The sequence below is a fragment of the Centruroides vittatus genome, unplaced genomic scaffold (assembly GCF_030686945.1).
Source record: "Centruroides vittatus isolate TY-2023 unplaced genomic scaffold, ASM3068694v2 scaffold_1047, whole genome shotgun sequence".
NCBI classification, from domain to species: domain Eukaryota; kingdom Metazoa; phylum Arthropoda; class Arachnida; order Scorpiones; family Buthidae; genus Centruroides; species Centruroides vittatus.
The window spans coordinates 113,254-139,364 of NW_027122669.1; the positions used below are offsets into that span (position 1 = coordinate 113,254).

Here is a 26,111-nt window from a genome sequence, read left to right on the forward strand (position 1 = left end):
TGCAGATTATCAATGTAATTAACATTAGCAACGCCTATACCAGGAATACCAACCGAGGTAAATAAAGATCCCTGGAAGTCAATGGAATTTTGAAATTTGGAACACGAGGAGACAATGGAAAATTTGAAAATTATCTGAAATTCTCGGAATAAGAACAATAACAACCGCTTTAAACTGTTATTTTACAAAAAGATAATTTATTAAGTGTTTGCGTATACAAATCTTATCGGATCCGCTTCAACGATTACTTCCGACACCCATAAAGGAAAGTGTCGTGTGGGTATGGATACAGAGTAGTCACACATTTAACTCTCTAAATATTTTCATTTACACAAAATACTAAAAATACAATAGTTTTTCGATGGCACGCGAGAGTTTACATAATATCCGATTAAAATCAAATATCGTACAAAAATCGGAGGTTTGTAGGTTGGTCGTTTGAATTTTTTCGTGACGGAGTTGGCGGCTGGTGATGAATGGTCATGGATGAATGGTCATGGATCAAAGTCTCCCACCCGACTCGATGGCAGCTGGTGGAGTGGATGACCGACGATTAATTGAAGCCCTTTTCTTGGTCCTTTTCGCACTGCCATTAAAGTCTTTCATAACCTGCCACATCTGTGTCGAATCTCTTTTATCTAAGTCGTGCGCACGACTCGGCACAAAGAGTCTATTGTCAGTTATTCCAGGTCTTGATTTCTCGATCAAGGTGAAGGCATGCACTTGAATCTATCATACGCATCCTTTTCTAACTTCTCTCTGTCGTCCGGATGAGAAATTCGAATTAATTCGTAAGCTCTCTGTTGCAGGGTTTTGCCGAAAAGACTCGCAATTCCATATTCTGTAACTACGTAGTGGACGTGGGCACGTGTGGACACAACTGCTGATCCTAAAAATTTTTATATTTTTACATTTTATGAAACTTTTATTGTTATAAACAAATTTCTGTTAAATAACCTGGTTTTAAACGAGGAACAATTTTAGCTTCTCCTTTCTTAGTCCTCGAATGTAACACTAGTATTGGTCTCCCCTTCCAGTCTAAACTCTCAGCCGCTCCTCTTAAGAAATCGGTCTGTCCTCCAAATCCTATTGAAGTACGCTCATGTATTCTTTTTGGTTAATGTTACCTATGATTCCAAAATGGCAGCTCGCCTCTGATTCCAGCAAATAGAAGAGAAACAGTGGGGACGCACGTTCTAATCTAACCTAACCTGTTCTAATAATTTGGTTGGTAATAATTATGGTAATTTATTGGAATAGTTTAGGTTAGGTTAGAATCCCAGTTAGGTCCCCACTGTTTCCCTTCTTCTATTCGCTGGAATCAGAGGCGAGCTGCCATTTTGGAACCGTAGGTAACATTAACCTTATTTTTTAAGAGTGATCAATAAATTATTTACTATTTAATAACTACAGGACGATCGTAAAGTCCCTCCATAGTAGACGAGGAACCGGGAGGAGCTTCCTGGAACGTCACAAATAGACCGCGATTCGAAAGAGTTAAAGTAAGTTATAACGTCACAGTTCGGCTTGACTACAAGGGCGTGGCCTACTGCGAACGACTTTACGATCGTACTGTGAATGAATAAATACTAGAAAAAGAAAGAATACGGTTAAATTATTATAAAATAGTTTTTGAAAATAGTCTGCAATTTGTTATGAATATTCATGAACGTAAATCATATACAGAATAGCTTACCTGAATATATGTATGGTCCAATGCAATCGGCTGCAACTTCTCCGGCTAAATCGATCTCGATGCAAGAATTAATGGCCACCATCTTGTGGTTGGAAGCGATCACTCCCGTGTTGTTAGTGAAACTGATATCCCTCATTTCTATATTATAATTTAAAATATTGAAAATGTACATTAATATTCTACGTATTACTATCTTTCAGTTGTGTAACTGAAGAATAGTAACATATTAAGTTACAGTTTGAATGATTTCAATTATAAACTTAACAGAGAGGACAGACTAATGAAGGACTGTCCTCCCTAAAGGAGGACGGTTGGTCACCTTATTAATATAGGCCATCTTCGGAATTAAAATTAAATGGTCCATTCTCCATCCATTGCGTTGGAGATGGAAAAAAATGCACATAAAAAGGAAATTTTGGAAATCTCCCCCGCGGAGGAGAGGAAGAGGGTTACGGATTACCCTGAAGAACTCGGCTTCTACTATACTATTTTAGATGAAGACTTTTGCATTTTTGTGGGAAATCGAACATACTTTTAGACCCATCTAAAAATTTTCTAATTAGCCTCGAAAGAGGGGATCTAATTATTGCACCCGATGAAAACGGGTATTTTACGCAAGAGTTTATCACACCAAATGATCAATCTTTTACACATTTTAAAAATTCTTTATTCCTCTACTGTACAGAATTTAAAGAATTTTTAAAACGCGTTCGATTGGACACCCGGTGTGATAAACTCTTACGTAAGATAATCTTTGTAAATATAAATTAAATACTATAATATAATACGGTAGAAGAGTTAGAAGTACGAAATAATCTAATAATCTTAATATTTGTTATTTTTTTGCCCGAGCAACGCCGGCCTCATATGCTAGTAATTGAATAATTGTAAATTAAATCTAGGCTGTGTATTTTCCCAGATTGAAAAGTGAATGCGACCTTAATGGAATCCAAACTTATACTTTTCTTCGTATAAATTTCTTTGTTTTTACCAAAAATTAAACGCATCTTCCGGTTTTGACTCCGAACCAAGTGAACCAAGTGGTTTTATTCACTTGGCAAATGAAATAAAATCACTGGACAATAGTAGTTGGTTTCAGTTTTGCGCCTGATCAACGTGCTAACCACGTGGAGTTTTCTGTGTTTTTTTTTCATCTGTCTAACACCTAAATATAAATCAGTTTCTCATAGAAAGTCCTCTCGGAAGATATCTCTGTTAACAAATTGCCTTTGCATTGCATAATCAATCTAATTCGATCTTGATTTGGCTTCAATTTGAAAAAATTGCGGACCTATAAATTCCCACTGTCGTTCGTCTGACCGTCTTTCTGTTCTTCCTTAATCTGGAGAACAAAGTTAGATAGATGAAAATCGAGACGAGATGTGGAAACCTTACGGACGGGAGATACAAACCTGTTATTTCAATTCAAAAATCCCCCCCGAAAGGAGTTAGATAAATGACCGAAACGACTCTATTGTTAAAGGAAAATTATGATGTACAGAGGCAAGCCACTACTAATTTGAAATGGAGGATATATATTTTAAATGAAATAAATAAAAAAATTTATTAAAAGTTGCCACCTGGCATTGTAACCATGTCGCAATAAATAATTGCTCGTTGTTGTTATTATTTTTACTGTAAAATTAGGCATAATTTTACTCACCTACGTCCGTATTATTGTTTAGAAAATCGTAAAGCTTTTTAGATCCTAAAGTATAGGAAGTGACCATCTTTCCGGGAATAACAGTTTTGTATCGATTAGTAATGGCGCCGGAGTTAAATAGATCGACGAGTCCCTCGCCGAACATTTCGCTGTGGATACCCAAATTGCGATGTTGTTTAAGTGAAATCAAAACGGCATCAGGAATCGATCCAACACCTAAAAAGTATTGCCAACAAATTATTCGTATCCACGAAGCCTTGTTCATAATGCATCAACACACTTCATCTATTGTTGTTAATTAATCTGTATTTTTCTTAACCTGTAGCCTAAAGCACTAAAAGAAAAAGTTCATTCGTCCAGTTTAAACTACACGATTTGAATGGATGAAAAGAATCAAGTAGACAGCCAGAGTAGAAAACAATATGACATTAAAAAGTCCAGCAACGAGTTGCGTAACTTTCCCGGCGAAAAATATTCATGTTTAAGAAACACATTCTCAAAGTTGGCGATTGTGTGCCATCTGTTACCAAATTGTATTTAAAAAATAACTTCTTTTATATAATTAATTATAATAAAAATTTTCGAAACAAATACATTTATTTATTTCTTTTTTGGTAAACTAAAAAACAATAAAAAATTTGGTTAATGTTACCTATGGTTCCACAATGGCGGCTCGTTTCTGATTCAAGGAACAGAAGAAAGAAAACAGTGGGGACACACGTTCTAACTTAACCTAACCTATTCTAATAATTTGGTTGGTAATAATTATGGTAATTTATTAGAATAGGTTAGGTTAGAACGTGCGTCTCCACTGTTTTCTTTCTTCTGTTCCCTTGAATCAGAGACGAGCCGCCATTTTGAACCATAGGTAACGTTAACCAAAAATTTCATAACTCGGAGGTTTTTTGAGATATAATCCCCTGTTAATGTCTCCCGAACCAATGGTCCAATTTTCCGGAAAATTTCTAGAAACATTTCTCCCTGATATTCAAAACTCTCTTCAAAATTTCAAAAACCATCAACAAAAGGCACAGGAGTTATTAAGCCTCAAAGTGTGTGAACAAAGTTAGGTTCCCCACACACAATAACATCCATACATAACGAAAAAACTCCCAATTTTTTTTTTTCATTTTTCAACGTTTCGAGGTCCCCGAGTCCAAAATTGTAAAAACCTTGAGGGGGGGGACATTTTTTGACCGATTCTCATGTTATGTATAAGATCCGCAACAGTAAAATTTAAAAATAAAAAGCCACTTTGTGACTTTATTTTCTCACAAGAGTAAAGAACTGAAAAGTAAAGTTTGCAAATGAATTATTTAAGGATTACAAAAAACATCTGCACAAGGCCCGTTGTTAAATGTTCAGCATGCAATTAATTGTTAACGTACTGATAGTTAGAAAATTACAGAACGTGTCGAAGTTGCATTATTCTTATAAATCAAAATGTAACTAAAGTAAGATGCTTTTTCTCACCCGTTTGAAGTGTTGCATCGTCATCTACTAAATTATCGGCAATTAATTTTCCTATTTTTAAATCTTCTTCCGAAATTTGCTTCCTTGGTATCTCCGGTAATTCGTGATGCTCTTCCACTAAGAAATCGAAGCGATTTATATGAACTTGGCTATCGCCAAACGTTTTAAGTTGGTTAGAATTGACTTGAGCTATTGGGAAAGAAGATAATTGCAATTTCATTCTATAGAAAACATAAATATTATAATAATTCTATACCTATAACACATTTGGCACTTTCGACCGCGGCTCTAGTGCATCCCACGGAGCCTCCTAACGAACAGAAACCTCGTTCGTCCGGTGGTGTTACTTGAACTAAAGCAACGTCAACCGGTTGTCGATGTAAGTACATCGGGGTATCCGTGACAAAAATTGGCAAATACATGGCCCTTCCCGTATTTACGGCGTGACGGCTATTTGGACCAACGAAAAACGCATTGCAAGAAAATACGTCTAGAAATACAAATTATTTTAAACAGCAAATAAAATGAAAATGTCCAGGTCAAATTTTAAAACCCTACCTTGATTTTCCTGGTTCAAATATTCCAGATCGCCGTAAATATAGAAGAAATAAACGATAAGATTATTAATTTTGGAAGCTTTGGCGTGTTGTATCGTTGCCGAAATAAGCTTTCGTGGAGTAGAAATTATGCCTTCCACGTATATCCTATCGCCTGTAATAAATGATTAAAATGATTTTTAAAAATAAAAGTTTGTTTCCGATAGACTAAGCGAGGCTTCAGAATAAAGTAGCGCAACACGGAAACTGTCCTATAAATTCAAATCACTACCCTCTAAGGAGCTATACCCGAGTTAAATTTAGGCCTATGTAGAAACAAAGTCGAAAGAAGATTCACGAAAAGAATCATCATGTAACGTTCAGTTCTGTTAAATTATTACATACATGACTCACCAGATTTAATGACAGAAACGGCTTCTTCCGCGGAAGTCCATTTTGTTTGTTTAGGTGAACAGTAATTAGGATTTTGAGAATAAGTAAAATAGCTGCAACTGATGAGCCTTTGCCTTAATAAGGCGAAAGTGCGATTTAAATTACTCGTCGAATATAATAAATTATTCGCAACCCTTCTAAACGCCATCGAAGTATCGTATGAAACACTAGATGTGTGTAAAAACGCAATATTTATAAACTAGTTCACTCGTTTACGAAATCTTATATTGCTGACGAACGAACTAGTTTGCTCCAGAAAGCCTTTTATTTATTTTTATTCGATTACACAATTATCTGACATTAAAATTTAAATAGAACAGTTCGTTGTGTAATGAAATAACAACTGTATTTGTTCTGTTATCGTTAAGATAAGGTTTTCTTTAAATCAGTTCAGTCAACTTTCGATAAGGCGAACTCGTTTGTACCAGACCAAAAATATCTCCTTGCCGAAGAATAACAGCAATTTATTTATTTATTTAAATAAAACGGTAATTTTGACACTTTTCAACAAGTCCCAAGTGATTAACATTTACAGTAGAGAGTCGTTAATCGGAATCAATTGGGGACTGGGGTTGTTCAGATTATTGATTTGTTCCGATTACCGATTATGTACGAAAAAATACATTAACCTGTCCGATGTTCAAATTTTTCTCCGTTGCTTGTCGCTTCGTGTTGAATTTTTCTCCGTTGCGTGTCGCTTCGTGTTGAATTTTCGTCGATTTTAAGCCTAACGAAAATTTTTATAATAATAATCGAGGCTATTGTATCGTTAAAAATTATTTCTTCATTTTGTACAAACAAAATAAACATATTGAAGAATATAAAAACATAAAAATTATACTTTAGAAGTAAATTTAGTATCAAAAACGACACAGTCCGACTAAAAATCGTTCCGATTACCGGGGTTCCGATTAACGACTCTCTACTGTAATTCAATTTCTTTTAATTTATCGAAAACGAATCGGGTAACGTCAGTTTTATTATACCGAATGGGGCATAATGGAGTCGCACATTTACGAGGTAAATTTTTAAAAAATCGGTAGAATAATATAGAAAAACAACTTATTATTTATTCAAAGTAGGCCTACATGTAAAAAAGATTTTTTGGTTAGGTTTTAAAAATGATGTAGTTAAATCTTTACAGCTGTGCCTCTTAGAGGCATTGTGAGGAGTAGCGTCGAAGCGCATTTTCATCTGTCTGGCACAGTGAACAAGTACAATTTTCGTCATTGTACTGTTGGATACCCCCGAAAACTGCACGACAACCTCTTCACAGCCTGATAGTCACCATTTGATATGCTTTGTTCTGTGTAGGTATCGTGGAGCCTTTTTTCTTTTCTTTTTTTTTTTAAGAGGATAGCGTCACTGTTGCTGTGACTTCAAACCGATCCTGCGACATGCTGGAGAATTTTTTGTGCCCCAAAAGGAAAGAATTCGATACAAGTGGCTTTTGGTTTCAACAGGATGGAGCCACAGCCCATACGAACTGTCGTTCTCGCGCCATTTTGACAGAGATGTTCTCCGGTCGACTAATCTGTTTACGAGAAGCCGTTGAATGGCCTTCTCGCTCCCCTGATTTGAGACCCTGTGACTTTTTCTTATGAAAGTATCTCAAGGCAGAAAAAACTACAAGAACTCAAGGAAGCCATTCATCAGGAAATCTCCAAAATTCCTCCAGATATACTGGTGAGAGTTGAAGAAAACTTCAAGGAATGGTTCCGAATGGCTCTGACTGCTTCTTAAATAAGTTTCTTCTGATAAACTCAAAATATCATCGCTCACCGGCGACCGAGTGAATAAAACCACCGAATACTTAGTTGGTCGTAAGTTCGCGCTTGGTCAAATGACTTGCCAAGCAGAGTTTTCCGACTTTTCTTCCAGTTCGTAACACCTAAATAAGGGCCAAACTCCCCATAAAAGCTTCCCTCTCGTCAGATTGTTCACGTATCCCGTCGCCGTATATAAACAAACAGACATAATAAAATGTCGTCATTGAATGTATAATCATGTATATCATCAAAAAGCTCCGGGTTTTAAAACAATTAACAATACTTATTCAATACACTTAATTAATTACGAGCGTCGTCTGAAAGTTTGCAATTTTTTTTTTTTTTTTTTTTTTTGCAAAATTATGTCAAATTTAGTTCACCTTATCAAATATTTTTTAACGTTAAATGTATAGCAAATGTATGAAAATAGTTCACGTTATCAAAGTTTCACCTTATCGAGAATTGACTGGGTTAACAATAACACTTGACTGATTATAACGAATTTACTTTTCAACTTAACGACCCATCGAAACAAATAGTCATTTAAATTAATTTGCGATTAATAAGTGATAGTTACATTATTGTGAAACAATAAAAGAAGGCTTTTTTTTTTTAATAATAAATAATATAAACACTAAAATAGAGCGGTTAGGATTACAGGATTATCTCAATTTATTCTTTAATATTTCACGAACCAATTTAAAAACTTAAAGGTAATGGTAGCAATTATTGGGAATAAAAACAAAGAAAGAATGCCGGAAAAGTCAGCAACAGTGTTGCCAGTTTTTTAAGGGGAAAAAGTTTTAAAACAGTTTGCAAGGGCTCTTGCACGCTTTTCCGGGCTACTTAAGAGGACCATTAGAAAGCCCGATAATTTTCAGTTATACTACGGTATAAAATTTAAATAATAACAAAAACTTAAAAGAAATAATTCTGTTAATTTATGAGAAATTCCTCTATTGAAAAGAATTAAAAACAATAAGGCGCTGTAGCACAAATTTGTATGTGGCGCCATCTGTTACGCGATTCTATTAAAAATAATTTATATATTATTACTTATTATTAAAAAAAATGAAAGGCTTAGTTTTGAGGATAGGAGCGAGTTTTTTTGTCTTTTTTCTTTACATGTAACTGCCAACATCGAATAAAATTATTATTAAATGTGGCCCCGCACGAGATATGTCACATGACCCCATCTATTTCTCCAAAATGTTATAGCATCGATGCCCCCCACGTATAGAAGCATGCGGTGACGTCATTAGTGGTAAACTATGAACATAATTAAAATTAATTTTGACACTCCTGGAAAATAAATACGCGTTTCCACGCTAATCTCGTTACCGTGCACGCACTGAAATATAGATTTTTTAAAAATGTTTAATGACTTTTGGATCACCCTGTATGCCGCCATTTGTTTTCCACTTCCATCTTATCAACACGCATAAATGAAGTTTTATTTAAAATGTTGAAAATTGTTTTTCGAATACGTAGAAATTGTGTAGTTTCTGTTAATAATTCTGTTTAAATCTAGAGTTTGCACCGTCTTCCAAAAGTTGGAACGAGAATAAACCCAAGAGATTTTCTTGGGTTTTCACTAGGATTACTATAGATAAGGGTTAATGTTACCTTAGGTTCCAAGATGGTGGCTCGTCTCTGATTCTGGCAAGGAAACAGTGGGGACGCACGTTTTCCTAAACCTAACCTATTCTAATAAATTACCATAATTATTAGCAACTAAATTATTAGAATAGGTTAGATTTAGGAAAACGTGCGTCCCCACTGTTTCCTTGCTGGAATCAGACGAGCCGCCATCTTGGAACCATAGGTAACATTAACCTAGATAAGGTTGTCCGGTTTTAATAGCTTCAATACTGTCAAAGTGGTGTAGTTTTTAAATATGCCAGCAGAACAGGAGTTGGCTAATTTTAAATCGTATCGGATCTAACATTAACCGCTACAGCAGAAAAAATACATTTCAGGCACTTAAATAACCGTTTTCCTAAAATACATACAATTGAATATATATTATATTTTAACTAAACTATTTTTGGATAAGTAATAAATTTTAAAAGAAGCCATTGCTTTAAAAGTCATTCGAAAACAATGTATTTCATTCTCTTTGTCTACTTTCGTGCTGGCAGCTTAACATTAACGTTATTATTAATCCAATTAAGACATTGTTATGTGAATTAAAGTTATTGTATACTAGCAGGTAGGCCCGGCATTGCTCGGGTAAAAGTAACGATAGCGAAGATTAAGATTATTACGTTATAGTCAGAAAAGAAAAAGCGTAATTTCATCAACGAACTAAGTTTTTCTAAAGAAAGGTCGAATTTGAAAATCGAATGTTCTAATATTGTTCGATGTTCACGACGTGTTCTGATTTTATCGTTCGATTTTCATCGAATGTTCTAAAGAAGAAAGGTCGAGAAAAACCGAACTAATCTGTTTAAATTTGAAAATCGAGTATGTTCCAACATATTACTGTTTTTTTTTCTCTCTCTCTCTCTCTCCAGCGCCCGTAAATCTTGCACGTCGCTTTCTCTTGTCTTCCATTGTTACTTAACAATTCCATTGTTGACACTTACATTGTTACTTAACACTTTGGTACTTAAATTCGGTACCCTGTGTACCAAATTTCAACTTTCAACTCCTAACCGTTTTAGCGAAAATTAAGATTATTACGTTATAGTCAACCTTAGCCGTTTTCACAGAATGCAAGAATTTGGTCACCCCTATTTCCAGACTAATTACAGAATTTTTAGATAAGTCTAAAAATATGTTCGATGTCTCGCAAAAACGAAAAAAAACTGCATCTGCGTCTTGCACGTCGCGTTCTCTTAACAGTTCCATTGCTACGTAACACTTCTATTGTTGACACGTTCATTGTTGACAGTTCCATTGTTGACACCTTGATTGTTACCTAACAATTCCATTGTTGATGGAAGTGTTAAGCCTTATTCCTGTCCCTCTCCCCCGTGAGGCGGAATTTCGAAAAATCCCTTCTTAGTGTGCATTCTCGTGACGTATTCTAACTGTGTACCAAATTTCAACTTTCAACTCTTAACGATTTGGGCTCTGCGCTGATTATTATTATTATGTTGGGTTAAGTTAGATATACTCGGTTAACACCGGTGGCTAAGTACTATGCCGGACCAAAGTCAAGGCATAGTAACCAAAACAGAAATTAAAGAAGTGTATCAGTGTGTGTGTCTGTATTCAGGAATTTTCTCACAATATGACATGTATTCAATATAGTGGCCTTCTGTAGAGTGATGTATGTGTTTCTATTCAATTGTAATGTGCCCAGGCTTTTGTGTAGTGTGTGTGGTATGACACCTGTAGAGGAGAGAACTACAGGTACAATAAGCACCCCATCCATCCTCCACAGATGCCTTATTTCCTGGGCGAGTTCTGTGTACTTGCTAATTTTTTCAGTGCATGCGTTTTGTATATTGTGAGTGTTTGGAATGGATATGTCTATAATGTATGTGATTTTATTGTGTTTGTCAATGAGTGTGATGTCTGGTCTGTTGTGGTAAATTGTTTTATCTGTGATTATGGCTCTGTCGTAGTACATTTTGTGCGTGTTGTTTTCCAATACTGTCTGTGGAATGTATTTGTAGTATGGTTCGTGGATGTCTGCTAATTTGTGTTTCTTTGCAAGCTCTTGGTGTATTATATTTGCTACTTGGTTATGTCTGTGTAAATAATCTGTCTGTGCCAAGAGCTTGCAACCAGAGGTGATGTGTTGTATAGTTTCTGGCATGATGTGACATTTTCTGCATGTGTCATTTGTGAGTGTTGCATCTTTGAGTATGTGTTTTCTGTAGTTTTTAGTATTTATGACCTGATCCTGTATGGCGATCATGAATCCTTCCGTCTCCCCAAAGAGGCATCCCCGAGCTAACCAGCTGTTTGACGCAGTTTTGTCAACAAAATCCTGGGCCAGATCGTAAGGATGCCTGCCATGGAGTGCCTTTCGAGCCCACGATTGCTTAATGGTGTCTATGCTTTTTATATGTTGTGTTGTGTCCATATGATGTGAGTGTAAGTTTAATGGTGTGTTATTCGAGTCTGCTAGAGTTACTGCTTTATGTAATTGTGATGTTTCTTGTTTTTTGTAGAAAAACTCTCGCAGTGACTGTATTTGTTTGTAGTGAAGGTTAACTATGTCAATCAGGCCACGTCCGCCATCTTTACGTGGAAGGGTTAATCTTTCTGTGGCAGATTTAGGATGATGTTGTTTATGCTTAGTAAGTGTAGTTCTTGTTTTCCTTTGGAGTTGCTCGAGATCTGTGTGAGTCCAATGTATAACTCCAAAAGAATATGTGAGTACTGGGATGACATATGTGTTTATTGCTTTAACTGTGTGTTTTGCATTTAACTGTGTTCTGAGAATAGCATTTAACCTACTTTGGTATTCTTTAATCAATCTTTGCTTTATTTGTGCATGTTCTGTTAGTTTGGCCTGTTGGAATCCTAAATACTTGTAGAACTCACCCTCTTCCATGGATTCAATAATGTCTCCATTTCCAAGTGCAAAATCTTCTTTCTTCAGGATTCCTTTTTCTATGTGAAGTGTTTTGCATTTATCTAGGCCAAATTCCATTTGTATGTCCTTGGTGTATGAATGTGTGATTTGTAGGAGTTGATGAAGTTGTTTTTGTGTGGATGCATAAAGTTTTATGTCATCCATGTACATGAGATGTGACAGTGTAAACTGTGTTGTTTTTTTGTGTCTGATATTGTAACCATATTGCGTGTTGTTTAACATGTTGGATAATGGATTCAGGGCTAAGCAGAACCAGAGAGGACTCAAGGAATCTCCTTGAAAAATTCCTCGCCTAATAAAAATTTGGTTTGTTTGTATGGAAGTGTTATGGGCCCTGAGATGTAGTGTTGTTCTCCAGTGCTGCATAGTGTTTTGAAAGAATGCAATGAGTGATGGATGTATTTTGTACATGTGTAGGATATGTAGCAGCCAACTGTGTGGAACACTGTCGAATGCTTTTCTGTAGTCTATATATGCCATGTGTATGTTTCTGTGTTGTCTGTGTGCTTGCCGTAGAATGACTGAATCTATGAGTAACTGTTCTTTGCATCCCCTGTGGTTTCTACGACAACCTTTTTGTTGTTCTGTTAGAATGTCGTGTTCTTCAACATGTTTGTATATTTTGTTTGCAATACAGGATGTCAATAATTTGTACAGTGTTGGAAGACATGTAATTGGTCTGTATTGTGTGGGGTCTGTGGTATTGTTGTTTTTAGGTTTCATGTAGGTGATGCCCTGAGTAAGAAAATTTGGCATGTCTTGTGGATTGATGATGATGTGTGTTAGGTGTTTAGCTAGTTCCTGGTGCAGTGATGTGAACTTTTTGTACCAGAAATTGTGAATGTTGTCTACACCAGGTGTCTTCCAGTTGTGTGTTCTGTTAACAGTGTATTGGAAATCATGTATGTTTATTTCAGCACAGGGCATAGTTGGTATGTTGTGCAAGTTTCTGTTCTCCTCCTCGATCCAGCCTGCATCAGCATTGTGCGTGACAGCACTGGACCAAAGAGAAGACCAATATGTTGTGAGTTCTTCTTCTGTTGGTGTGCCACTGTGCTGTGTATCAGTGTTTGCTTTGTTATTAATTTGTCTGTAAAAGAGTTTTTCATTGTTTGTAAATAATTTATTTTGTTGTTTTCGTAGTGTACATGTTTTGTATCGTTTGAGTCTACGTGCTTTGGCAGCAAGTTTTTGTTTTAGTGTATCAATGTATTCTGTAATGCGTGTGTTGTGATGTTCGTGTTTTGTGTGTGTTTTTATTTTCTTGAAAATGTTTTTGAGCTGTTTCCTTAATTTGGGTGTTATGTTGTTTTTAGTGTATTGTGTCAGCCTGCCTAATTGCTGTCTAATGTCATTTATTTGTGTTTCTATTCTTCTCTGCCAGGCAGGCTTGTGATAGAATTGTGTTTTCTGTGTATTTGTCTGTGATTGTACTTTCAGTCCATGGTGTGTCACTACTGTGACTGCCCCAGCATAAACTAATGTATGAATGTCTGCGAGTGTAGAAATTGAATGAATGTAGTGTGGTAGTAAGTGAGTGTTTACATAATTTAGTGTTTTTCCTACTTCCTTTGACGTGTTGATTTTTGGTATTCGTGGTCGTTGTGTGGGATCTGTACCTGTATATTTAGTGAGTGTTTCCTGAAATATAAGTGAGAGCGTATTAACTAAATCCAAGTCTATGTTATCAGTGATGGATGAGGAAGTGTCTGTAGTATCATTAGTGGTAATTGTTGTATGTGTGTTATTATCAATGCTTGTTGCTGGATTATCCTGACAGGTTACATGATCTTCATTAATGTTAGATGTTTCTGTCTGTTGATGTATTTGATCAGCAACCTGTTGTTTGATAAGTTCAAGTGTTGTTTGTGGAATAAGGTTGTTGTGTATAATTGTTCTTTTTTGATCAACAACCCTTTGTTCGGTGACAGTGAGATGAGGATACTGTTGTGTGAATCTATGGTGTAGTTGTTGTCTGTATGCTGTCATGTTTGTTTCGAGTTTTGTGATGGTGTAATAAGTACGGATGATAAACTCGTTCATTTCTACTGTCCATTTCATCCGTTGGCGTGGTTTTCCAGCCTTTGTGGTCTGTGGATGCATTGCCACAGAAACACCAAGGCTGGGTTGGTTCCTCACATCTGTTGAGGGCATTGCAGTAGCCATGCTTGGGCCGGTGCTGCTTTCGCCACCGGTAACCAAGGGAGACTGTGACCTATTTTTCGAACGTGAGCCTCTGCCTAACCCACGAACGCGGACCTTGTTAACCCGGGCGACGTCCGAGCCGGTATCACACTTTGATCTAGTTATTACCATGATGAATATCTCCACAGAATGTGGGCGTGGTCACTCTTAGCTTCATTTCTCCCCATAGACCTTACTGGCATGGGTGTCCCTACCAGGAGCTTATGCTCCAGCCTGCATTGCCCTATGGATCAGTAAAATTACTGGGCTCTCCCACCACGACCAGGTGGTGACCACGGGAGAGTTATTATTATATATTATGTTGGGTTAAGTTAGATATACTCGGTTAACACCGGTGGCTAAGTACTATGCCGGACCAAAGTCAAGGCATAGTAACCAAAACAGAAATTAAAGAAGTGTATCAGTGTGTGTGTCTGTATTCAGGAATTTTCTCACAATATGACATGTATTCAATATAGTGGCCTTCTGTAGAGTGATGTATGTGTTTCTATTCAATTGTAATGTGCCCAGGCTTTTGTGTAGTGTGTGTGGTATGACACCTGTAGAGGAGAGAACTACAGGTACAATAAGCACCCTATCCATCCTCCACAGATGCCTTATTTCCTGGGCGAGTTCTGTGTACTTGCTAATTTTTTCAGTGCATGCGTTTTGTATATTGTGAGTGTTTGGAATGGATATGTCTATAATGTATGTGATTTTATTGTGTTTGTCAATGAGTGTGATGTCTGGTCTGTTGTGGTAAATTGTTTTATCTGTGATTATGGCTCTGTCGTAGTACATTTTGTGCGTGTTGTTTTCCAATACTGTCTGTGGAATGTATTTGTAGTATGGTTTGTGGATGTCTACTAATTTGTGTTTCTTTGCAAGCTCTTGGTGTATTATATTTGCTACTTGATTATGTCTGTGTAAATAATCTGTCTGTGCCAAGAGCTTGCAACCAGAGGTGATGTGTTGTATAGTTTCTGGCATGATGTGACATTTTCTGCATGTGTCATTTGTGAGTGTTGCTATCTTTGAGTATGTGTTTTCTGTAGTTTTTAGTATTTATGACCTGATCCTGTATGGCAATCATGAATCCTTCCGTCTCCCCAAAGAGGCATCCCCGAGCTAACCAGCTGTTTGACGCAGTTTTGTCAACAAAATCCTGGGCCAGATCGTAAGGATGCCTGCCATGGAGTGCCTTTCGAGCCCACGATTGCTTAATGGTGTCTATGCTTTTTATATGTTGTGTTGTGTCCATATGATGTGAGTGTAAGTTTAATGGTGTGTTATTCGAGTCTGCTAGAGTTACTGCTTTATGTAATTGTGATGTTTCTTGTTTTTTGTAGAAAAACTCTCGCAGTGACTGTATTTGTTTGTAGTGAAGGTTAACTATGTCAATCAGGCCACGTCCGCCATCTTTACGTGGAAGGGTTAATCTTTCTGTGGCGGATTTAGGATGATGTTGTTTATGCTTAGTAAGTGTTGTTCTTGTTTTCCTTTGGAGTTGCTCAAGATCTGTGTGAGTCCAATGTATAACTCCAAAAGAATATGTGAGTACTGGGATGACATATGTGTTTATTGCTTTAACTGTGTGTTTTGCATTTAATTGTGTTCTGAGAATAGCATTTAACCTACTTTGGTATTCTTTAATTAATCTTTGCTTTATTTGTGTATGTTCTGTTAGTTTGGCCTGTTGGAATCCTAAATACTTGTAGAACTCGCCCTCTTCCATGGATTCAATAATGTCTCCATTTCCAAGTGCAAAATCTTCTTTCTTCAGGATTCCTTTTTCTATGTGAACTGTTTTGCATTTATCTAGGCCAAATTCCATTTGTATGTCCTTGGTGTATGAATGTGTGATTTGTAGGAGTTGATGAAGTTGTTTTTGTGTGGATGCATAAAGTTTTATGTCATCCATGTACATGAGATGTGACAGTGTAAACTGTGTTGTTTTTTTCATGTCTGATATTGTAACCATATTGCGTGTTGTTTAACATGTTGGATAATGGGTTCAGGGCTAAGCAGAACCAGAGAGGACTCAAGGAATCTCCTTGAAAAATTCCTCGCCTAATAAAAATTTGGTTTGTTTGTATGGAAGTGTTACTAACCCTGAGATGTAGTGTTGTTCTCCAGTGCTGCATAGTGTTTTGAAAGAATGCAATGAGTGATGGATGTATTTTGTACATGTGTAGGATATGTAGCAGCCAACTGTGTGGAACACTGTCGAATGCTTTTCTGTAGTCTATATATGCCATGTGTATGTTTCTGTGTTGTCTGTGTGCTTGCCGTAGAATGACTGAATCTATGAGTAACTGTTCTTTGCATCCCCTGTGGTTTCTACGACAACCTTTTTGCTGTTCTGTTAGAATGTTGTGTTCTTCAACATGTTTGTATATTTTGTTTGCGATACAGGATGTCAATAATTTGTAGAGTGTTGGAAGACATGTAATTGGTCTGTATTGTGTGGGGTCTGTGGTATTGTTGTTTTTAGGTTTCATGTAGGTGATGCCCTGAGTAAGAAAATTTGGCATGTCTTGTGGATTGATGATGATGTGTGTTAGATGTTTAGCTAGTTCCTGGTGCAGTGATGTAAACTTTTTGTACCAGAAATTGTGAATGTTGTCTACACCAGGTGTCTTCCAGTTGTGTGTTCTGTTAACAGTGTATTGGAAATCATGTATGTTTATTTCAACACAGGGCATAGTTGGTATGTTGTGCAAGTTTCTGTTCTCCTCCTCGATCCAGCCTGCATCAGCATTGTGCGTGACAGCACTGGACCAAAGAGAAGACCAATATGTTGTGAGTTCTTCTTCTGTTGGTGTGCCACTGTGCTGTGTATCAGTGTTTGCTTTGTTATTGATTTGTCTGTAAAAGAGTTTTTCATTGTTTGTAAATAATTTATTTTGTTGTTTTCGTAGTGTACATGTTTTGTATCGTTTGAGTCTACGTGCTTTGGCAGCAAGTTTTTGTTTTAGTGTATCAATGTATTCTGTAATGCGTGTGTTGTGATGTTCATGTTTTGTGTGTGTTTTTATTTTCTTGAAAATGTTTTTGAGCTGTTTCCTTAATTTGGGTGTTATGTTGTTTTTAGTGTATTGTGTTAGCCTGCCTAATTGCTGTCTAATGTCATTTATTTGTGTTTCTATTCTTCTCTGCCAGGCAGGCTTGTGATAGAATTGTGTTTTCTGTGTATTTGTCTGTGATTGTACTTTCAGTCCATGGTGTGTCACTACTGTGACTGCCCCAGCATAAACTAATGTATGAATGTCTGCGAGTGTAGAAATTGAATGAATGTAGTGTGGTAGTAAGTGAGTGTTTACATAATTTAGTGTTTTTCCTACTTTCTTTGACGTGTTGATTTTTGGTATTCGTGGTCGTTGTGTGGGATCTGTACCTGTATATTTAGTGAGTGTTTCCTGAAATATAAGTGAGAGCGTATTAACTAAATCCAAGTCTATGTTATCAGTGATGGATGAGGAAGTGTCTGTAGTATCATTAGTGGTAATTGTTGTATGTGTGTTATTATCAATGCTTGTTGCTGGATTATCCTGACAGGTTACATGATCTTCATTAATGTTAGATGTTTCTGTCTGTTGATGTATTTGATCAGCAACCTGTTGTTTGATAAGTTCAAGTGTTGTTTGTGGAATAAGGTTGTTGTGTATAATTGTTCTTTTTTGATCAACAACCCTTTGTTCGGTGACAGTGAGATGAGGATACTGTTGCGTGAATCTATGGTGTAGTTGTTGTCTGTATGCTGTCATGTTTGTTTCGAGTTTTGTGATGGTGTAATAATTACGGATGATAAACTCGTTCATTTCTACTGTCCATTTCATCCGTTGGCGTGGTTTTCCGGCCTTTGTGGTCTGTGGATGCATTGCCACAGAAACACCAAGGCTGGGTTGGTTCCTCACATCTGTTGAGAGCATTGCAGTAGCCATGCTTGGGCCGGTGCTGCTTTCGCCACCGGTAACCAAGGGAGACTGTGACCTATTTTTCGAACGTGAGCCTCTGCCTAACCCACGAACGCGGACCTTGTTAACCCGGGCGACGTCCGAGCCGGTATCACACTTTGATCTAGTTATTACCATGATGAATATCTCCACAGAATGTGGGCGTGGTCACTCTTAGCTTCATTTCTCCCCATAGACCTTACTGGCATGGGTGTCCCTACCAGGAGCTTATGCTCCAGCCTGCATTGCCCTATGGATCAGTAAAATTACTGGGCTCTCCCACCACGACCAGGTGGTGACCCTGGGAGAGTTATTATTATTATTATTATTATTATTATTATCATCAACTCGTCTCGATTATATATATAGATTCGTGTGTATTTAATACAGTAAATTATTTAATAGCCTTGTAAGACCATTTCTTTGAAGTTTAACTCTTTTTAAATATTAACATTGTTCTTTGTTTTTATTACTGAAATTATAATGCTAAGATTCATAAATCAGTGAAATGATTTATGCTTAAATGAAATTTCTTAATACTGATATAAGCATTGTATGACGATAAGAGGTCACCGCTTCTTATTGCTTCAGACATATGCAGAGAAACATGATTTACAGGATGCAAAACGCGCAGAATTATGTCATTTATTAATGTTAGTTAAGTTTACTAAATCAAGAAAAATTATTTTAATGCTCAAAATACGCTGTTTTAAATTAATGTTAAGTAGAAATAATAGTCAGTTTAATTACAACTTAAATCATAAAATTCTGCAACACATATATATTACTACATTTAGGAAGCTGCGGTACAGATTTCGTTTTAAAGAGCTAAAAGGTGATTTTCGCGTAAAAAGTGCTTCTAAAAACGTATATAAATGTAAAAATATCATTTTATTACACTTAAAATTATAAATATAACACGTAAAAATGAGGAAAAGCCAAAAATTTAAATTTATTAATTACACATTTTATTGTATAATTAATATACAATACACTTGAATATACAATAGTAAAATATTTTTGTATGTAGTAAAGTACTTTACTATATACTGCAAACAAAATGGCGCCGATTGCAACAAACACGGAAATACGTCGCTATCGCATGGTTTAAAATCTCGATGGTGATTGGACGAATCTTCGAAAAGCAGACGACAAAAATCTATCCCGCGCGCGCGACTTGCGTCGTTTGCGCGCGCTTTCTTGTTCCGACACGTCGAACGACGAACTTTTTGAATATAAAGCAGGTAAAACCATTCCGTATCCAAATTAAATTTTTATATAAGTAATGTTACATTAAAAAGAGAATATATTTTCTCGTAATAATAAATACGTATATAAAAATTACTAAACGAAACTAAAGCATCTTTCCGTCTAATCAGGAACGAACGAATTTTTACGTCAGTTTGACGTCATTATTCAGATTTTTTTATTATAAAACTCAAGATATGACGTCAAATTGACGTAAGATCACATACAAACGAACGAACCTAAGTGATTTAGACTCATTTCACAGCAAATTTAAAATATATTGTACGCAGTGAATCGATATAATTTTTTAAAACGGTTATAAAATACGAACGTAATTAATACCGCAATAAACAAACAAATACTCGTATGTTTATTTAAAAAAAGACAGGAAAAAAAGGGGGAAAAACAAAATGAAGTCGAACAATGCTCCTGCGATAAGTATCCAAGTGTTCTGGTACCGAGAGTGTCACGATTGGCGTCTGCGCCTGCGGTAGATCGTTTCGGGGGCGAAGGGCGAAGGTGGTCAAGGGTTTAATAAAAGAAGTAAAAATGACGCAAAAATGGATGTAATAAGGTACGAAGACAAACAATCTGGATTGTAACAGTGAAAGGAAGACAATGAAATAATGACAACAGTGGTGAGTGTCTTCCTTTAAATCATACCTTTCTATGACAGTGACATTGGAAGATGGCTACTGCGCCTGATCCAAAGGCTGCGGGTTCAGTACCTGTACCAGCCAACGAAATTGAACCTTTTTACCCCTCTCTTTCTCATCCAAAACTTACTTTATATCAATTCATTAAAACTACTAATCAAAACACAAACGAATTTACATTTTTTACATTGTCATTTTCACATATCTACTTGTCAGATACAGTCAGATTATATATTATAAAACAGTTTTACATATTAGAAATAAATAAAACATATTATTAACTTTTATTTCTCTTTTAAAATACTTCAGTGGACGATAAGTCAACATTTTATGCATTATTTCGAATGGAATCGCTTTATATATTTTTTCTGTTCGGTTTTAGTGTGGCTGATCGTTTTAATACCGTGGGAACGTGTTTTTGTGTAGATGAAAAGGATCCTTCCGCGGTTTTTAACTCAAAAAGATCATATTTTTTAAAGGAATTCTCGTATCGGTATTCCAAATACTATCTTGATTACTATTAAGAAAAAGTGATGTTATAAATGAATAAGTATATATGCCGTATACGGTCAATTCCGGTTATTAGCCCGGTTGATTAGTAGGACGAAACGTTTGAGAACGGAACCGAATCCTATAACGCAAGCCCCTGCTGTTTTGTAGCCCCGAAAAACTCCGATCTCGACACCTTGCTATTAAGCGGAATCAACTGTCTGTGTATATATATACAGACAGATGATTACAGTAACGGTTTATATATATCTATGTATAAACTGTTGTTAATTACCGAGCAGATACATCAAATATTTAAGAAAAAAATCACATATATAAAGTTTTCTTCGACTTCAAAATATTTTTAGGATGATATAAATATTTTTTCCAAGCAGAATTTGCCTAAAGAAATTATTTATTGCGAGTTTTAAAAGAATTGTTTAAGTGGAAGCTGTTATTGAGGGAAAAAGTTAATTATTATTAAATTCTTAATTTTATTACAATTTTCTTCGGAAGATAAACACCGTGTTTCTCGGTTTTTAATTTAAAAGTTCTCCGTCTTTTGACATTTTTTTAATATTTTAAACAATTATTGAGAATTGAAAATGAAACTTCTGTGTAACAGAATTATCCCCTTTATGAAATTTATAAGGAATACATTCTAATCTCGTTTGAAACTTCTGCGGAAATGTAGAGATTTATAATAAAATGAAAATATTTAGGAAGAATAAATTGTCTTCCTTATTGTGGATTCAAAAGAACGATTTCTGTTTATACATTAAATACAAAAAAATAATTTATATACAAGACTTATTAAATTTGGCTCGTATAATAATAAAATATCAAACATTTCTGAAATAATTATAAATGTACATTTTCTGAGGCAGAAAATATTTTCGGATATTAAATATGTTTAATGTAAGGAAACAATAAAAATAATAATAGTAATAATTTGAATTTAATACGTATAATTTCGGATGATTTGTTTATGAAATATTTTGGTTCACTTTGAAAATATATTTTTAAAACATTATAAATATAACAATTTACTTTTTTAAGTATTTTTATTTGTCATTTTTATTATACAAAAGCATATTGGAAAGGTAATTAAAACATTAATTGTTAGACTCTGTAACTTGTGGAGATACTGTCATAGCTTTGCATCAAGGTCATACTAGGAGCTATTTTTTTCTTTATTTTTTACTAATTTTCAGTCTATTGTCAATTATGGACTCCAGTATGGTCTTCAACCTCATAATCTTTGAATAAGGTCATTTGCTATTGAATAAAGTTTATTTCTTTTTAAACAAGTTAGGCAATTTACCTTACAAAGAATCGGCATATATACTACAGTCGCATTTAATGTTACCTGAATTAAGTAATCATTATGTATGTTGATGAATTCTTTTTATAAAAGTACAATAACTTTATTCTACTCTATGATATTAATTTACATTTGTCCATGAGAACTAAGCATTATGATTCGTGTTAATATATTTCCATCTTCAATTAAATGTTGTTTGTATTTTTATGTACCATGCTATCATAAATGTTAGTGGTATGGAGCATTTGTTATGTACCTCATTCGTTCGATTTAACCTTTACCGTAAAAGATAAGTATATTGTATTATTGAGTTTTAAATTTGTTGTATTTTTGCGTGGGTGTGTTTATTCTTGTTTCTATGGGAGCCAGTCATTTCTAGCCTTTATATTAGAAAGGTTTTAACTGTAAAATTAATAAAATAAAAATTATATACATTAAAGAAATTATCTGTTGATAGTTATACTATATAAACCTTCAGAACTCAAATTAGTAAGAAATTACACTTTAATGGAGTGAATTGATTAAACACCTGAAACTCGAGTGCTTTAACTCCTTGCTGGTTCAAATTCACTAACATAAATTCTTCCGAAAACAAATTAAACATTATACATTTTAAAAACATTCCAAGCACTTTAAGAATTAAAGTTAAACATTTTTGTTTTTCTGTGATCTATAATTGAATAATTTTAACTTTTAAATGTTGAAGCTATTTGAAATGTTTTTAGATTATAGTATTTAATATTTTTATTTTTGGAAAGAAATTATGCATCTGAAGAGCAACTTAAAAAGCTTAAAAGCATTTCAATTTTAAGTGTTAAATAAATTTACTTCAATAAAACATAAGTTAATAAGAAATTATTATTTTTTTTTTGACAAAATATATAAAGAAGTATGATTTTATTTTATTACAGTGTATCTGATTTTTATGAGAAAATGATAGTGACACTTGAATGACTATAAATTATCTATGAAGTATAAGAAATGAATTCTAAGTTATTACTCTTTTATTGGTATTGGTATGAACCTTATATATTTAAAAATTTGACTATATATACAGTAAATACATATCTATTTACAGTTATAATATAAGAGTATTTTTTGTTTTTTATCTCTAATTTGCCAGGAAAAATAAAAAATGAACAGTGAAGATCAAAACTGTTTTATTTACAAAAGTTAAATATACTTTTAGCTACTTTTATTCATAATTGCTGTTTCGATTTAGGCATTTATTATACCACAGCACCAACTTTTCCATACCTTTATCAAAGAAGGTTACTACCAGGTCGCTTAGCTAACCCTTCACACTGGCCTTCAACTCCTTGTTAGTTTGGAACCCCTGCCCTCCTAATTGCTGCTTCAAATGGGTGAACAGATTGAAATCTCTTAATGCTAAGTCTGGGCTGTACAGTGTATGATCAAACACTTTCCATTTAAACTTCTGAAAGAATTCCTTGTACTGCAATGTGAGGATGAACAATTGCCATACAGTCCAGACTTAGCACTGAGTGATTTTTATCTGTTCACTCATTTGAGCACAGGAAGGCAGGGATTCCAAATTAATGCGAAGTTGAAGGCCAGTGTGAAAGTTGGCTAAGCAATCTGGCTGCATCCAACTTTGATGAGTGTATAGAAAAGCTGGTGTCACAGTATGATAAATGCCTAAATTGAAAACAGCAATTACAAAAAAAAGTAGTTGAAAAGTTTATCTAGTTTTGTAAATAAAACAGTTTTGATCTTCACTTTTTTTTCCCTGGCACATTGAAGGTTGAAAAAATCTACCCTTCACATAATAAACTTTTCTTCCGTTCCTTCAGCTTTGTGATATATAAAAAAGAACTTTACAGTTAAACTGTTATTATAACTCAAAAATTTTAATGTAATGCATATGTTAGATTTATATTACCTATTTTTTATTATAATTATAACCAATTATATTTAAAATTGAAAAAACAACTTTAATTTGACAAATATTTTATCAATTGAATGCTTCTCTTACCTTTTCCAATCTTCCAATTTTCTTCTTCTTGATCTCTCTTCTAGATGTAGTGTGTTTATGAATTCCTTGGTGTCCTGTCCATCTTTTACTAACAATATTCCGATGCTTCTTGGCAAAAAACTTTGCTGTGTCATCAAACATATCCCTCAGATTGCAAAGCAACTTCTGGTCTGATGGATTCAACTTTCTGAATTGGGATGGACGCTCTTGACGTTTGATGATGCAGTAGTTTCTCACCAGGTGTCATCAGAATATTGATACCAAAACACAGACAGGATGACAAATAATTTGTAAACACTGGATCTAAAAGAATAATTTATTTTGTGGAAAAGCAGAATTAGAAAAATTCAAATGTTTGAGTTTAAAAGAATTTTAAATTATACAATGATGATTCATTTTATATATAATTATTTATTACCAGCACTCAATGAGAAAACTGCCTCAAGTAGCAAAATGAATAGTCAAAAATGTTCAAAAGAAGAAAAAATAAATAAATATCAGTAACTAACCTGAGGAAAGGGCCATCAAATAGCATTGGATCATATGTCATAGTTGGAGAGTGGAGCTTTTCCAGCATGTCTGATCATGCTGTCAGAAAAGTACACATCATTTTTAGATGAAATTGTGCAACTGTGTCTGTGAACAGTTTTTAGACATATTTTTAGTTGTTTGTAAGTCCATAATTTACACACTGCTTCTGTAGAGACTACAGAATATCCATAGCTGTTGACATCTGTACATGCATGTTTATCATTTTTATTCCAAAAAATATTGTAATGTGAATAGTTTTAGAAATTTAATCATTTAATTACAAATAGAAAGGAAAGTTTAATAATAGCAGTAGAATAGAAAAAATAGGACAGAAATTATAGAATTTTACTTCTTACAAATATTTCCAGAATAATTTGTCAAAACTGGAAAAGTAACCAAATGAAAGAAGCAGTACACCTTGTATAATAAAATATATTTAATCAACCAAAAATGTTTTTGACCTACATCATAGGCCTTCTTCAGTTGGAACATCAAATTTAAATAAAAAAGAACAATTAGTAGCTCCAACTTCTGTTTCTAAAGAATTTAAAATATACTTTGATTTATATTAATCCAGAATGGCATTTCATCATTACCAAGTAAATCATTAGGCATACCTATTGAAACCACTGAAAATATTTATCTTTTTTTTTCACAGAGCTTTTCATTATTGCCACTTCATCTTCAACCTTACATTAACAAATAAAATGTTTTCCATCTGTGATTTATAGTAAAGTATTCAAAAACACAGGATTTATTCTGAATTGTATTAGCCATTTTGTATTGGTCTTTTTGACAATAAAAATTTAGAATTAACTAACACAGAATGTATTTGAATATAAATTTCTGAAAAGAAACTACAGTAATTAGTGATATGCAGAGAAAGATGATGATATAGGAGGAATCATCATAACATATCTTGCATCATAGAAGGCTTCTATAATGAAAGATAGGAGTTAATGCTTCAATTAGAAACTTTAACCTGAACCAGTATAAATTACATAATAAAAAAAACAGGAGTCTGAGTCCCTCTTTACCGACTCCAACTTCTCGTCTAGCAGCGAATTTGTTTCTGACTCTAACTCCACAAATTTCACTCCTGGCACTGCTTTTAATTAAATTTTATGTAATTTAGAATGTTTTAAAACTACAGAGTGGGTGGAAAGTAACTAGAAATCACTATAATTTCTATTGTAAAGACAATGATAAATTGTTTGAAATGTACCTTATTAAATAGAAAAATATGGATGCATAACTTAAAATTTAATGTAAGCATTGGCACCATCCACCAATGACACATTTTTCTCTTATTCTGATGCGGATGGATGGTCACTTACTTCTCTGTGCATCTGAACTGTACCTGTGGTCATTTTAGCTTCTAATAACAATTCTTGATTGTAAACAACCACTCACCACACCAGGATATAATTAGTCACCAAGCTGGACATTTCAGCATTCATCGACTCATTCAATAACAACAGCTACGGCTTAACTCTGGGCCTCAAACAGGCGAATGACACCCATGTTCATTTTCTTGATGTCAATATCATAGTTAAAGGAACGACAATCCTCGTGGAAGTGT

The 26,111-nt window shown here is 34.7% G+C and overlaps 2 protein-coding genes across 5 annotated transcripts in view; one reads left to right on the plus strand and one right to left on the minus strand.

Moving 5' to 3' along the window:
* Positions 1-436: 436 nt before the first annotated feature.
* On the minus strand, positions 437-24,575 carry LOC136986500 (4-hydroxybutyrate coenzyme A transferase-like). Its single transcript, XM_067284053.1, has 9 exons — positions 24,508-24,575; positions 5,783-5,895; positions 5,391-5,543; positions 5,089-5,322; positions 4,833-5,021; positions 3,360-3,575; positions 1,697-1,834; positions 958-1,086; positions 437-889 (listed from the first exon to the last, which is right to left on the minus strand). Exons 1-9 carry the CDS (start codon positions 24,573-24,575, stop codon positions 705-707), a joined length of 1,425 nt encoding a protein of 474 aa, XP_067140154.1. The 3' UTR covers positions 437-704.
* Positions 19,782-26,111, plus strand: part of Drep2 (DNA fragmentation factor-related protein 2) — a 125,930-nt gene continuing 119,600 nt past the window's right edge. For 3 of the 4 annotated variants that reach the window (XM_067284006.1, XM_067284008.1, XM_067284007.1), the window contains exon 1: positions 19,782-20,171. The gene's annotated coding sequence lies outside the window, so the exon portion shown is untranslated. The remainder of the gene's footprint in view (positions 20,172-26,111) is intronic. The other variant, XM_067284009.1, reaches the window with a different exon arrangement.